The 14,327-nt window shown below is 36.6% G+C and overlaps 1 protein-coding gene across 2 annotated transcripts in view; it reads left to right on the top strand.

Moving 5' to 3' along the window:
- Window positions 1-14,327, top strand: part of LOC134851323 (lipoxygenase homology domain-containing protein 1-like) — a 38,381-nt gene that overhangs the window by 20,038 nt on the left and 4,016 nt on the right. Inside the window, exons 17-22 of one of the 2 annotated variants that reach the window (XM_063867355.1) lie at window positions 426-440; window positions 689-874; window positions 2,782-3,075; window positions 3,457-3,656; window positions 8,036-8,740; window positions 11,518-12,133. In XM_063867355.1, the coding sequence (XP_063723425.1) occupies window positions 426-440; window positions 689-874; window positions 2,782-3,075; window positions 3,457-3,656; window positions 8,036-8,740; window positions 11,518-12,133 (2,016 nt within the window). The remainder of the gene's footprint in view (window positions 1-425; window positions 441-688; window positions 875-2,781; window positions 3,076-3,456; window positions 3,657-8,035; window positions 8,741-11,517; window positions 12,134-14,327) is intronic. The other variant, XM_063867356.1, reaches the window with a different exon arrangement.

Here is a 14,327-nt window from a genome sequence, read left to right as displayed (position 1 = left end):
AATTTCTAAATTGAGATGATTAAGCAACTTAGAAGTCCAATGACGCAGGCAGTGAATCCAGAGAGCAGGCAGGGAATCAATTTATCACAAAAATCAATTCAAATCGAGTTTAAGCAAGCTTATTGGTCCAGGCATTACATTTCTGAGAATTATATCATTCTGTATTTAGATTTTTTCATCATGAAAAACTGTTTCATTAATCGTACAGGGAAGTCAGAACGCTAGGAGCATTGACCTGAAACGAGCAGTCGTATCACTTTTTAAAGAAGGTTTTCTTGCAATTTTTTGGTTTACCTCATATTTTCTTTTTTTGGCGTTTTACGAGCTACTTTTTGCAACTTGTCTCGTTGCTTGTGTATGCGAAAAGCAGTCTTGGTTCTAAGTTTAATTTCAGATTGGCGAATCAAAAACATTATCAATTTTAGCAGCAAAAATTAAGGGTGAGTAAACATCATTGGATCTTCGATAGTTTAGTTTTCTCATCACTGCATGATGTTCGTTGGATCTTAATGTTCACCTTGTTATTCTTAGGATTCTTCTTTCTGTTTCTGAATGCTCAAAAAATTGCGTCATTATAGACCAAATAATGTCAACAAAATAAGTTCATATTTGACACCACAGTACCCGAGTAAAAAAATAATGGTTTTGGATGACACAAATTTAGATAAATGAGTGTGTGCTGTTTCAGGAGCAGGTACAGATGCGAATGTGTTCCTGACCCTGTTCGGGGATCTGGGCGACACCGGCGAGAGGCCTCTGAAGCACTCGGACTCTAACATCAACAAGTTTGAGCAGAATGACGTGGATGTGTTCACACTGGAGGCTGCCGACCTCGGACAACTCTACAAGTGTTTCGTCAGACACGACAACAAGGGTGAGCCGACAACTTATAACACTCAGGACGGCTGCTCCGTAAAACAATAGATCAACCTTACAATATTTCCCCATTTCGACAGATATTTTAATAATGTCTTCGTCAAAAATCCCCCCACCGTCACGCTATAGAGGATATAATCACACAATGAGCTTAACATACCAGTCACAACCCGGGTTGAGGTGTTCGACTCATGATTCGACCGACACAATCGAACGGAGTCCGATTTTCGTCGCAAATTAGGACGGTCGAACGAACACTATCGTCGAACAAAGTCGAATCATGGCTCGAACAGGGTCGAATCATGAGTCGAACAGGGTCGAACCATGAGTCGAACAGTGTCGAATCATAAGTCGAACAGGTTCGAACCATGAGTCGAACAGGGTCGAATCATGAGTCGAACAGGGTCGAATCATGAGTCGAACACGGTCGAATCATGAGTCGAACAGGGTCGAATCATGAGTCGAACAGGGTCGAGTCATGAGTCGAACAGGGTCGAATCATGAGTCGAACACGGTCGAATCATGAGTCGAACAGGGTCGAATCATGAGTCGAACAGGGTCGAGTCATGAGTCGAACAGGGTCGAGTCATGAGTCGAACCGGGTCGACTCATGAGTCGAACAGGGTCGAATCATGAGTCGAACAGGGTCGAATCATGAGTCGAACAGGGTCGAATCATGAGTCGAACACGGTCGAATCATGAGTCGAACAGGGTCGAATCATGAGTCGAACAGGGTCGAATCATGAGTCGAACAGGGTCGAGTCATGAGTCAAACACGGTCGAATCATGAGTCGAACAGGGTCGAATCATGAGTCGAACAGGGTCGATTCGTGAGTCGAACAGGGTCGAGTCATGAGTCGAACCGGGTCGACTCATGAGTCGAACAGGGTCGAATCATGAGTCGAACAGGGTCAAATCATGAGTCGAACAGGGTCGAATCATGAGTCGAACAGGGTCGAACCATGAGTCGAACAGGGTCGCAACATAAATTTGGGTCGCGCAAAGTCGCAACATGGGTCGCGCAAAGCTGAAGTAATGGAATTGTTGTCGGATTTTTTTTTGCTTGCATAAGCGTTATACAGATGCAGATCGCAAAATCATCCAGTATATATGTATTTTTAATGTGCAGTTAGCAAGATCAACAAATTTGCTGATCATATACAGGACCGCCACGAGAAGGCCTACACATGGTCCCAACGTTAAATATAAGCAACCTTTTTAGGGCAACAACAAAGTCGTTACCATAAAAACTGAAAGCTAGAAATCATCCAAATCAAACATAAATCAGAGAAGTTAAATGAATATTAAAAAAAGCTAAAACTAAACAAAACACACTTACCATGAAGCTAAAATTAGAAATAAATTTTGGTACCCTATGCTTGAATCGACTGTTTCCAAAATGTATCTACAATTTTTGTTTAAAAAATAATTAAAAAGGCGCAGCACACTCTTCGCCGCCTGTGAATTATAAGACAATCGATTGATATTGAAGAATGGTAAACCCAAAAATCAAAAAAGAAATGACACCTTCCAAAACCCGACAAAAAACCAAACGAGATGTTTTTTCACTGAGAGGTCAGAAAAGATTTTTGTACAGTTTCGAGCAATCAAAACTAACACTCAGACTTTGAATCAGCTTGCTTCGGGAGAATTTCGCCCGAAAAACTTTATTTTTCAAAGATAAGGCCCAAAACTAAACGGTAAATATTACGTTTACTAGTTTTTTTTGGTACACTATGCTCGAATCGACTGTTTCCAAAATATATTTAAAATTTTCGTTTAAAAAACATTTGAAAAGGCGCAGCATACTCTTCGCCTGTGAAATATAAGACAATCGATTATGAAATAACACAAAACGAAATAACACAAAGTACTATTGGTAAGGTACGCAATATGCTTGAACAGGTGTGGTTGGAGCTGCTTGGTTTCTGGGCAAGATAGAAGTTGAAACTTCATCGTCGCCCGACAAGAAGACAGTGTTCTTCTGTGAGAGATGGCTTTCTAAACAAGACGATGACAAAAAGATAGAGCGAACCCTCTACGCACAAGGCTATCATGGCTCACTAATTGGGGAGCATGACTTCACACTGGCTGACCACGTTTTGTACTATGTGAAGGTGAACACAGGGCGTGAACAAGACATGGGCACTAATGCAAGTGCATTTGTAAACTTGTTCGGAGCAGATGGGAGTAACACAGGTTCATTTAAAAAATCTGTTAATAGGTCTCGGTTTTATAGGCTATTAAGTAACATGAAAGAATGAAGGTGATAAGGCAAAATACTTAGTGATTAAAATTTTGAAAAGATGACTGTTCCAAAAACTAATTACCATTGAACGCAAGGACGTGAAAAGATACGCGGTGAAACGACGATCAGGTCTTCAAAATATCAATAACTTCTCAAAAAATTCGCTGATAATTGATTTATTTATGCGAAACAGTTGATAGATATCTATGAGTCAATACGTTCGTAGAATGATTGTACACTTTAAATTATACATTTAAAGTTTGAACGCATGTTAATTGATTCATTTATAAGGAGATCTATGCAGAACAGACATAAAAAGTATTGATTTGCAGGGAAGATGGCGTTGCGCCACACGACTGAGACCCAGTTCAAGCCCTCTTCCTCGGAGGAGTTCCAGATGTGGGCTGCCAGAGTGGGACAGAGTGTGCGAAGGGTGGATGTGAGTCATGATGGACTGGGGGAGGGACAGGACTGGTTCATAGATAGTGTGGAAGTGAACATTCCGCAGATGGGCAAAAACTACATATTCAAGGTGCGTCTAAAGTACACTTGTCAATGCGATTCACATCTGCCTAATTTCAATTTGCAAGTATTTGCTTTTCAGGCTCAACCAATTTTTCCATTCCAACCAGCTTTAGGCGTTTTTGACGCTTGGTCCTTTACTAAGTGTTCTGAATCATGCTGCTATATTGTGTTCAACTATCTTTCTATTTGCAGATGACACGAGCATTGCTTGCCATTGCTCATTTTTTGATACGTACGAATATGGTTCAAAGTTTTGTGGCACATTTCAAAAATGCAAAATTTCAATTGAGATTTTTTAAAAAGATACTATAAAACCTCATAATACTGTTTACTCACCTGTTTTCTTGTAAATGTATAATGTATACATGTATGACAGTAACTTGTCATTCATCAATCGCATACAAACTAGGTCAACAAAAAACTTGGGAGATATTCCGGTTTTATATCAAAAAGGAGAAATTTTGTTCCTTATACGGTTCTATTGAAAAACTATAAAACCAAAATTAAACCAATCGTACACCATGGTATATTGCTAAATGGCGGAACATGTTAGGCTTTGTAGAACCAAACTCTATTTTAACAGCGAAAAATAGTACGACACGAGCTTTTTACCACAAAAAACTGAAACAGACAATGAGCTCTATATTCATGACCTTCATAAGTTTTGCATGCGCTCATCGAGCAAACAAAGCCCCATTTCGTTTCTGACTCATTTTTTTGCCCAAAAAGTTTTCAAATATGAGGCCACATTTTGTACATTTGTTTGTTCATTCATAAAAAAAATTCTTAACAATTAAAGAATATACAGACTTCTAATTTATTGAATATATTTTATAAAAACACAGATTTGTTACAAAATATATTTGCTTTCTAATTATTCTTTTCCAATAATTAACACTGTTGATTGGATGCTATATAAATTTAGGGCCCCGCGTTGAGGTCCCATTGGAAATTAGTGCTAACTTAATACTAACTTTGTAGCCTTTAAAAGGCGGCCCATACAGCCCGGCGGCCCTACTCGGTGGAGCTTCTATCCTGTAAACTAAACCTATAGTTTTTACTGGGCGGCCTCCTCATCCCGAGGGCCCTATTGTTCTATAAATAAAATTTGGAGCCTTTGCTCGGTGGCCCCCACCTCCTAGCCGCCCTGCATCCAATTATTTTCCCACAGTCCCACTTCTGTACTCGGTTTTTGTTTCCTGATTATGATTCATTCCCAATAATTAACAATGTTGATTGGATGCTATGTGTTTTTAGGGCCCTGCGTTGAGGTCCGATGGAAATTAGTGAAGAAAAATTGAAAAAACAGTGATCTTCATCGATGATTTAATGCTTAATATTTACCAAACTAGCAAATTTCAATTCGGAATTATCACTGAATCGAATGAATTACCAATGAGCTTTCAATTTTTCTCTATTAGCAAGTTTCACTGCTAAAATAATAATATTCAGAGCTGAAATTTTTGCTTTATATCCAATGAATTACTAGTTTCCGATGAAATAAAAAGCCTCATTTTTTATAGAAATGGATCTAATTTCTTTTTCTCAAAGAATTCTGGAAAAAAAATCGAAAAAACATCCATTCGCTGATTTTAAAACAAAATTTGAACATGTGAAATATACACTTTTTTGTGATAAAACCAAGTCAACATTAGGTTTAAGAATTGGGATGGGGAAGCGCCGAGTAAAGGCTAAGACTCAATTTCCAAAAATAGTTCTTTCTCCCAAATTTCCAGATCTAACAACTGAATGAATGTCTGATTATCGAATTTTAAGTGAAAATCATTTTGTAACAGTTGATTGCCTAAAATTACTGAGAAACTGAAAATCATAAAGTTTTACTTGCAAATTCGCTTTCAGACAGATTGCAGAATTCCATTTATATAAGAATCTGAAAACTAACTTGGAGGTAAAAATTTTTGATTTTCAGTTTTCAAGTAATTTTAGGCAACCAACTGCTACACTTTGATATTCATATAATTAGTTAATTTTTAGATCTAAAATTTCGGAAAAAAACTAGTTTTTAAACTAAATTTATAGCCTTCACTCGGTGCTCCCGCATCCCGGTGGCCCTAATATTCTATAAACTAACTTTGTAGCCTTTAATCGGCGGCCCCTACACCCCGGCGGCCTGACTTGGCAGAGCTTTTATTCTATAAACTAAATTTATAGCTTATACTGGGCGGCCTCCGCATCCCGAGGGCCCTATTACTCTTTAAACTAAAATTATAGCCTTTACTCGGTGGCCCCCACCTCCTGGCCGCCCTACATTTCTTTATATTCCCACATTCCCACTTCTTTACTTAGATTTTCCCAAGAAGATTATCTTATAACAGTTGAAATTACAGGTTAATTGGCTCAAAACAAAGACATACTAAGCAACGAACAACTTTTAAAAGCCTTTTTTAAAAACTCTACTGGCCCTGGAGAATCTATTTTACTATATAAGAAAAAGTCTGAAACTAATTTTTGTTTGACATGTCTTACCTTAAAGCGACTTCTACTATCAAAGATTATCATTCAAAACCTCTACGTCCACAAAATCTAATTTAGTAGAAGAGATCCAAAAAAAATATTAAGACCGATTTTCCAACAAATTCAGCAATTTTGAGCTAAAAATAACCAATTTTAGCAAAAACAAGACAAATAACAATTTTTTTTTCAAATCGAAAACTTCAAAAAGTACTTTTTTATGGGTTATTTATACTGATGGTTTTTTAAATGAGTAATTAGCTATAATTTGCAATTTGTACTAAAAAATCATCTAGCTATGAAAAATCGCTTATTCATAACTAAGTCAGCGTAGTTTTTTGTTGTTAATCATTGATAAATCATCACTAATTTTTCAGTTTCTTGATAAATAGTCTCTAATTTTTTTATCTATGAAATTGCACGGAATTGTTCATGAAAATCTTAACTATTACAGGACATCGCTAATTGTCACCGGTAATTCAACCCAAGGTCTTCCTAGTAAGAAACAATTTACCCCGCAAATTTTCCTAGAATTTGAGAAAATACTGTTTTTATGATTTGTGTAAATAAACACAACGAAAGACAAATTTTTTTCATTTTTTTTCTGAGACTTGAGAAAATGCATATTGAGAACATAAGAAGAAACACTATGAATGTATAACTGAACTATACTGTGTCCAATTTATTGAGCTATTTTGAACAATGTTTGAAAACCTTTTTATAACTTTACTGCCTTTACCCAGAAATCTTCGGGTTAGACCAAGAGTGGGGAGCAGCTATGCGTTTCGTCGATCCCCTCCAATTACGTGCAGATAGTTGTGCTTCATTTGTGTTCATTTGAAAAACACTTAATTGCCATGATTTTTGCATTTTTGGCGCATCTATCAAGTTCGTCCTCCCCTTCCGCAAAAAAGTCAAAAATCAAGAAAAAAAAATCGAAAAATCTTTTGCAAATATAACTGTGACCGGTTATACTATGGCGGATCCTTAAAATTTTTCAAAAAGATTGTCGACCTTTTAGGTCGACCAAATTGATTTTCCGAGCTCTCCCAGAACACCAAAAAGACCCTATTTTGATTTAAAAATTGCTGCGTCTAAGGCAGGGGCGGATCTAGGATTTTCTTGAGGGGTAGCGGATTTTTCAAAAATGTTGTGGACTTTTTAGGCAGTCCAAATTGATTTTCCGAGCTCTTCCAATGCACAGTGTTTTGGCCAAATTTTCTGCGCCGCTGGCAAAATTTTGAAAAAAAAAAACAGGCCAAAAAAAGGATTTTTAGGCACTTTTGGAAATTTTGACCAAAAAATCGCGTGTTTTCGGCGCGCGCTCCCCCCTCAAATTTAGTATATTTTGGCGCCAATGGCGCCTTTAGAAAAATTTTAGGGTCAGTCAGCCAAAAATAGATATCTCAAAATAGTACAAAAGGGGGACCCTTTGGGTCGGCAGGGGGTCGAATCCCTGAGGGGGGAGCTCCGCGCCCCTTCCCTAAATCTGCCCCTGGTTTAAGGCAATTTTTTGAAAAAACAAGTAACACGCTGTGTTTGTCCGCTGTTTGGAAAAAATTTTGACCAAAAAATTGCGCTTTTTGACAAGCGCTTGCTTTCAAAGTTAGTATAAATTGGCGCGTTTTTGGAAAACTTTAGGGTCGGTCGGAAAGTTTTGAATCGAGAGCAAAAATCAAGAATCAATTTGGTCGGCCTAAAAAAAAGGTCGACAATTTTTGAAAATAACCCCCTACCCTCCCCCTCCCTCGAGAAATTTCTAGATCTGCGCCTGAACAAAATAAAATACTTGAACGATATGAAAACATTTCTTTGGTAATCAAATTCATGTCAATTTTGATTCGACCGGGTATTAAATCTTTGCTAATTTTCCAAATTATCAACTAATTGAGCAAAAAAAATACATGATTTCAGATGAACGAGTGGATTGGAGCTTCAAAGGGTGGCGGGAAGCTGGAAAAAACTCTAATTGCTTCAGACACAGAAACAGTCAACTACGTGCCAAGGGAGACTTATCTTCTAACAGTTCACACCGGAGACAAATTCCAGGCAGGAACAGATTGCAGAATCACAGCTACATTCTTCGGAACAAGCGGGACTTCGGATCCGATCACGCTTCCAAAGAACGAGAGTCGATTCGAACGCGGTCGCAAAGACAGCATTCTGGTTAATTTCGACGATATAGCAAATTTGGTCAAAATGCGACTTACTGTTACTTCTAGTGGATATAGAACTGGCTGGTTCCTGGAAAAAATAGTTGCTCAAAAAATCGGAAAATACCAATCAGAACCTGTGACGTTTAGTTACAACGACTGGCTCAACTCGAAAACAAAAAACACTTCAACAGTCACGATTATTGGAGAAAGTTCGGGCAACAAACTATTGACTAACTGCGGATACGAGGTTTCGGTTTCAACTTCGGATAAACGAGGAGCAGGTACTGACGCAAATGTTAATTTGATACTTTTTGGAGAATTTGGCGACAGCGGAGAATTGGCTCTGAAAGAGTCGAAGACAAACAAAAATAAATTTGAGAGTAATCAGACTGATAAATTTGAGTTTGGGGACTTGGAGGATTTGGGCCAGTTGCAGAAAGTGAGGATTTGGCACGACAACTCTGTAAGTTCATTTTGTTATGCTAAAACTTGAACTTTTCGATCAAAAGTTACAATAAATAGCGACATTCGGTTCTTGGTAATCATACAAATCAGGCAAATCTTTGTTTTTTGAAAACCTACTTTCTGTGAAAAATTTTATTAGAAAAGACTTCATAAGACAAACATAGCATGACAAACAAAAATGTCGAAAAAAACTAGATCTATCAAAGTTTCCATGTATATTCTGACTTGAATTTAGATTGCGAAGTAAGTAAAATCATGCAAGTAAGATAATTGCCAATAATAAAACAAGCATCTGAAAAAAACGTATGAAGAGGCAATAAAGCACAGGGGCTGACAACACTTGAGTAGAAAAAAATCATAAAAATTTAAAAACTCATAAAATGTTTCTAGTCCACCACTCAAGAAAGCACACACGCATAAGAAACTTTTTTCGTCCATCAAACAAAACAAAATGTGAAACGATTCAGCCGAAACCTTATCAAGTCGAAAACAGCGAAAAGCAAACAAAAGAAAAAACGAACTGTACCAAATCGGAGTAGGTAAAATTAAAACCAACGTAAATTTTTTTTCTGGAGAGAAATGGCATTTAAAACGCAAGCTTGCTCAAAATACGTGTTGTTACCCGGAAAAGGCGCGAATGTTACGACTTCTTGTCAACGCCAATTAAAACCAATTGGTTGAAAACTTAGTCAAAGAAACGAAAAAACTTTTTTTACAACTTTTTTTTGTCGTTTTACGCTAGGTAAACTAGAAAGGATGTATTTAGCGTCTCGTGTCCTAAAATTATCTCCTAATAAGTATGAGCCGAGCTAAGGCTGGAAGTATCCATTTGATGTTTTTTAAATTGTCGTACTGATGCAGGATGAAGGGGGTAATTTCAAAAAGTCAAAAACTGTGCTTCACCCAAAACCTTAGTTGTTTATCTACTAAAATTAATTAGGAGTGAAGTTTTTTAATAAAAACAGTTTTTGAACAAATTTTAGGGCGTAGCCACGTTTGCACGGAAGCTTTCCATAATTTGTTTAATTTGTTGCCTCGGTTAAACTCTTGATGTCAGATTCGGCCCTTGGTGTCAGCTTCGGAGTAGTTTTCGAGAAAAACTTTGAAAAAACGGTCAAAAAGTCAAAAAAACTGACTTTTCTGAGGACAATAACAACCCTTTATGAGGAACAAGTTTCTTTCAAAAATGTGGTTAGCCGCTAATGCAGGGGAATTTCCCACAAACCATTTTCTTCAGTAAACCCAAAACATCAGATTTAGCAGGGTGGTGTTCGAGAAAAGCCAAAAAGTTTCAAAAAACGGTCAAAAAATGAAATAATTGACTTTTCGATGACCATATTTTTTTGTGGGAAAAATTTGAACCTAGCCACTTCATGCAGGGGAGCTTCCATGACTTTTTTTAATGGAAATTTTATTTGGATTTGGGAGAGTACTTTTAGAGAAAATTCAGAAAGTATCAAAAAACCGGCCATAAATTCAAAACATTGACTTTTCCGAGGGCCATAATTCTTTGTGTAAGTGAGCGTTACCACTGATGCAGCGGAGCGTCTTACAGTCCGTTATCTCCATTGAATCTAAAATTTAAGATATGAGAGACTTGTTTCCGAGAAAAGTAGAAAAAACGATCAGAAAATCAAATATTTTACTTTTCCGAGGAACGTATTTTTTTGTAGAAAAACACTTTGGCACAGACGCCTGTGTAATGGAATTTGTGACAACCTTTCGTTAAGATTGAAACCAAAATCTCATATTTGGGATAGTAGCTTTCGATAAAAGTCAAAAGCTTCAAAAAATCAAACATTAGACTTTTCCCAGTACCGTAACTTTTTGTAGATAAAAAATTGGGCGTAGGTGTTTACGTCGGGGAGCTTCTCACAAACCGTCCTTTAACTTTGGATCAAAATCTCAGATTTGGTAGCGTAGTTTGAAAAAATATCAAAAACCAAAAAATTGACTTTTCCGAGCGCTATAAATTTTTATTTTAAAAAAAATTTGGGGCAGCAGCTTATGCAGAAGAATTTCCCACAGCCCGTTTTATCAGATAAATCAAAATTCTCAAATTTAGTTATTGAGAAAATGAAAAAGTCCAATGTTTTGGTCAAATATCACCTCCAATCACAGAGTTTTTCGAAGGCTGTAGAAAAAGAGGTATTGTGAAGAGACTATTGGAATATGAAAGCACAGAGGGGCAAGGGCGGGGTTTCCATTAGTACCATTTTTTCACAAATTGGTAAAGTAGACATTGAGAAAAACTAACATTTTTAAAAACAGTGAAAAAAATTCCAATGTGTCTCAAAAAATCAAATCCTATACATTTTCACAGTATCTTTTTAAATCAAAAATGAACTTTCCTCAATTCAATTTGGAACAATTTCTTCCGCGGCTTACTCAATTTTTAGCGCGTTAATTATCCCAATTTAACCAAATGAGCACGTTTTAAACTCTTAACTTTCGGGGAAAATCACAGGTGAAACTTTTTTATATTGGAGCTCCGGACAACAAGATTTTTCAAACGGTATAAAAAGTTCCGGATCAATTGAGTAAGGGAGTTAGGGATATTGCTCAATTGATTCAAAATTTCTGTCACAAAAGCTTAGTTAAAAAGTTGAAAATTGACTGAATAAAAAACCGCTCCAAACATAAATACTTGGCACTGTATTCGAAAATCAGAACTATAAACTTCGCAAGTGAATTTTTATCCACTGCTCCAGAATAGCTCGAATAAACGAAAACATTCCGAAAAATGTATCCAAATTAAAGTAATTGATTTTTTAGGGATTGGGAGCTTCTTGGCACCTAAAAGAGGTGATTGTGCGCAACATGAAAACCAATACCACCACCAAATTCGCATGCGACAAATGGCTCTCGAGAAGCGAAGACGACAAACAAATATCACGGGAACTGTTCAGTCATCAAACTGAAAAGTCAAACACACGGCAGGACTCAATGGCAAAATTCAGGGCTGTTATCTCACTGAAGCCAAGCGCCAAAAATTCTAAGTACCCGAACGGAAACCTAACCTTTCAACTAAAAAGTTACGGCAAAGAAACGGGATTAGTTGAGATACCAGTGAACCAAAAAACAATTTCTAAAAACAGTGAAATAGAACATGACTTTAAAGATACAAATCTGACCAACGTAACTGATATGCTGGTGAATTTTGTGCCTGCAGTGGATGGCGAATCCGTTTTCTGCCAATCGATTCAGTTGGCTAATTTGACATCGAGAGTGAACTTCACTTTCGTGATTGAGTCTGAGCTTCCAAACGACAAAAGTCCCTATGAGCCGATGTTCATTCAGCCGAAAGACAACCCAAGCGACAGAAAGAGCGCAATGGCACAGCAGATTGCATACGAAATCAAGGTTTTCACAGGCAGCAAAATTGGAGCAGGTAACAGTTTTTGTCCCCGCCAAAGGTTAAAAGCGGTTTTTTCAAGAATATAGTTGGCCCATTATTGACTGAATAGCCAGTATAGCCAAAAAGACATCAGCAGTAAAAATAAAAAATTTTCTCTTTTTCATCGTTTTACTGGAACTCCGTTTTCGGCTGTTTACACAAAACTATTTTGCCCAAGGCTCAGAGTGTCTTATTTTTTTTTCAAGCAAAGCGCCCCATATATGGTCTAGAAAAGAATAGCGGCTACCGATATAAGAGTAGCAATCGATGAACTGCTTGCACTAGCTGACCATAATGTCACAGCCAACGTTTGAATTTTGAATGAACAATCTGACTATTTAAGATAATACCGCAATTTTCAGTTTTTTTCATGCAAACATGCAAATTTTTTAAAGTCACCTAGAGGTTAAAAAATACATGTTGTTTACCTTTGCGATAAGCAAGGGTATTGAAATCGGATACTACAATTTTTTTCGTAAATCAGTCGGTTAACAGAATGGTCAAAACTGGAAATGGTAATTTTAGGTTCAGTTCATAATAGTGAGGTTCAGTTAAAAAAAATTTCAGCTTACTATTTTCTGCTTGTTTTGACTTAGCTGCCAAATTGTAAAATTGATTTCTCAAGTCTTTTTACATTATAGTTACTTTTAGAGCTTAGTTGGCTTTTAGTATTGTTGCTTTTAGTGATTTACCTCTGCTGTTTGTATTTCTTTTAAAATATTGATTTCTAATATTTTCTTTTTTGAATTTTTTTTCGCTTGAAAACTTGATTATGCTCATATGGTTTCAGCCTATTTTTTTTATTGGCATTGTGACCTAAGTTTGACTCGTTTCAATGGAAACATATTTTTATGCTTCCCTCTTACTCGCACAATACTCTTTTAAAACCTTAGAAATTATAGTTCAAGTTTTTCATGACATTTTGTTTCGGCGTTTTTCCTTTTTTGTCGGCTTGATAGGTTTCGGCCTACATATATTGGTTTATTGGCCTCAAATTGCGTATTTAGACGAGCGTCTTTTTTGTGTGCGTGCCTTCGTTTAGAGGGCGAGGGGGACTTAATAACTTTTTATTACTGTTAAGTTTTGTTGATGTTTTTCGGCTTTTTTATTTTTTTTCTGGCCTTAACAGTTTTCGCCTTATATTATATTGCCTAAGTGGCCTCATTTTGTTTCATTTATATAGAAATATCGAAATAAAGTTTTTTGAGAGTTTTGAGCGCGAGGGGAACTTATTAACTCCCACAAATCTCTTATTATCTCTTTTCGATTTTTTTTCGGCTTAAGGGTTTTTAGTTGTTAACGCTGGGTAAAAATCATCCAATGCTAATTTCACTTTTTTGCCGTGGCATTTTTAGTTTAAAAATTAGCCTGATTCATTTTTATAATCTAGTTTTTCCGAAATTTTCAAATTTTGTTCTATTTTTTTTCTTGTGATCTATCGCGCTCAGCTTCGCCTCTGTGATGATATTTTTTCTTGCAGCAAAACGTGCAATTTGTCTTTCACTAGCCGATGCAAGTCAACTTATCCATTAGCTCATTTAAAGCCTACTTTGAACAAATTGTGAATATTTTGCATAAAGTTAATTCTTTTATTTAATTCCTTAGTTAAAAAATTAAGCTGTGGGTCTCTGCAGTACTTAATTACCGCGGGTCAAAAATTTATCAAGGTGAAGAAGACGGAGACGGTGCGCTGACAATTTTCAATTTGTTTTATTACAAGGGAAGGGCGGGTGTTCGAATTTATCAGGGGTCCTGCAGCATTCAATCAATTCCTTAAAAAAGTATGCCAAAAATTGACCATTAAATAGTCTTGAACTTTTTTTTAGATCGGCAAGAGGTTTTCTAATTTAATGCGGTAAAATTTTGCATAAGTATAATTCAGTAACATGTTTTTAGCGACCTCGTGGCAAATCTATGAACATCAAAATTTAAAATATTTCCAAAAATCACCATGAATACGCGGTTTCTGTGCAATTAGCACTGAATGCGTTCCGATCATCAAATACTTCAAAAGTAGCACTGAATACGTTCCGATACTTCAAAAAAATAAAGGCAAAAAAGGAAGCAGCCAAAAAGGAAGAAGCCAAATGATTTTTTTCCAAAATTTTTGTTGAACGTTTTTAATAAAAGCCGAATAAATGGGGTGTAAAAACTGCAATATGAAAATTACTACGATCAAGCGGAGAAA

Source organism: Symsagittifera roscoffensis, chromosome 7 (assembly GCF_963678635.1).
Source record: "Symsagittifera roscoffensis chromosome 7, txSymRosc1.1, whole genome shotgun sequence".
Taxonomy (NCBI): domain Eukaryota; kingdom Metazoa; phylum Xenacoelomorpha; order Acoela; family Convolutidae; genus Symsagittifera; species Symsagittifera roscoffensis.
Note: the sequence above shows the minus strand (reverse complement) of the source record. Positions and strands in the feature narration are given on the sequence as shown.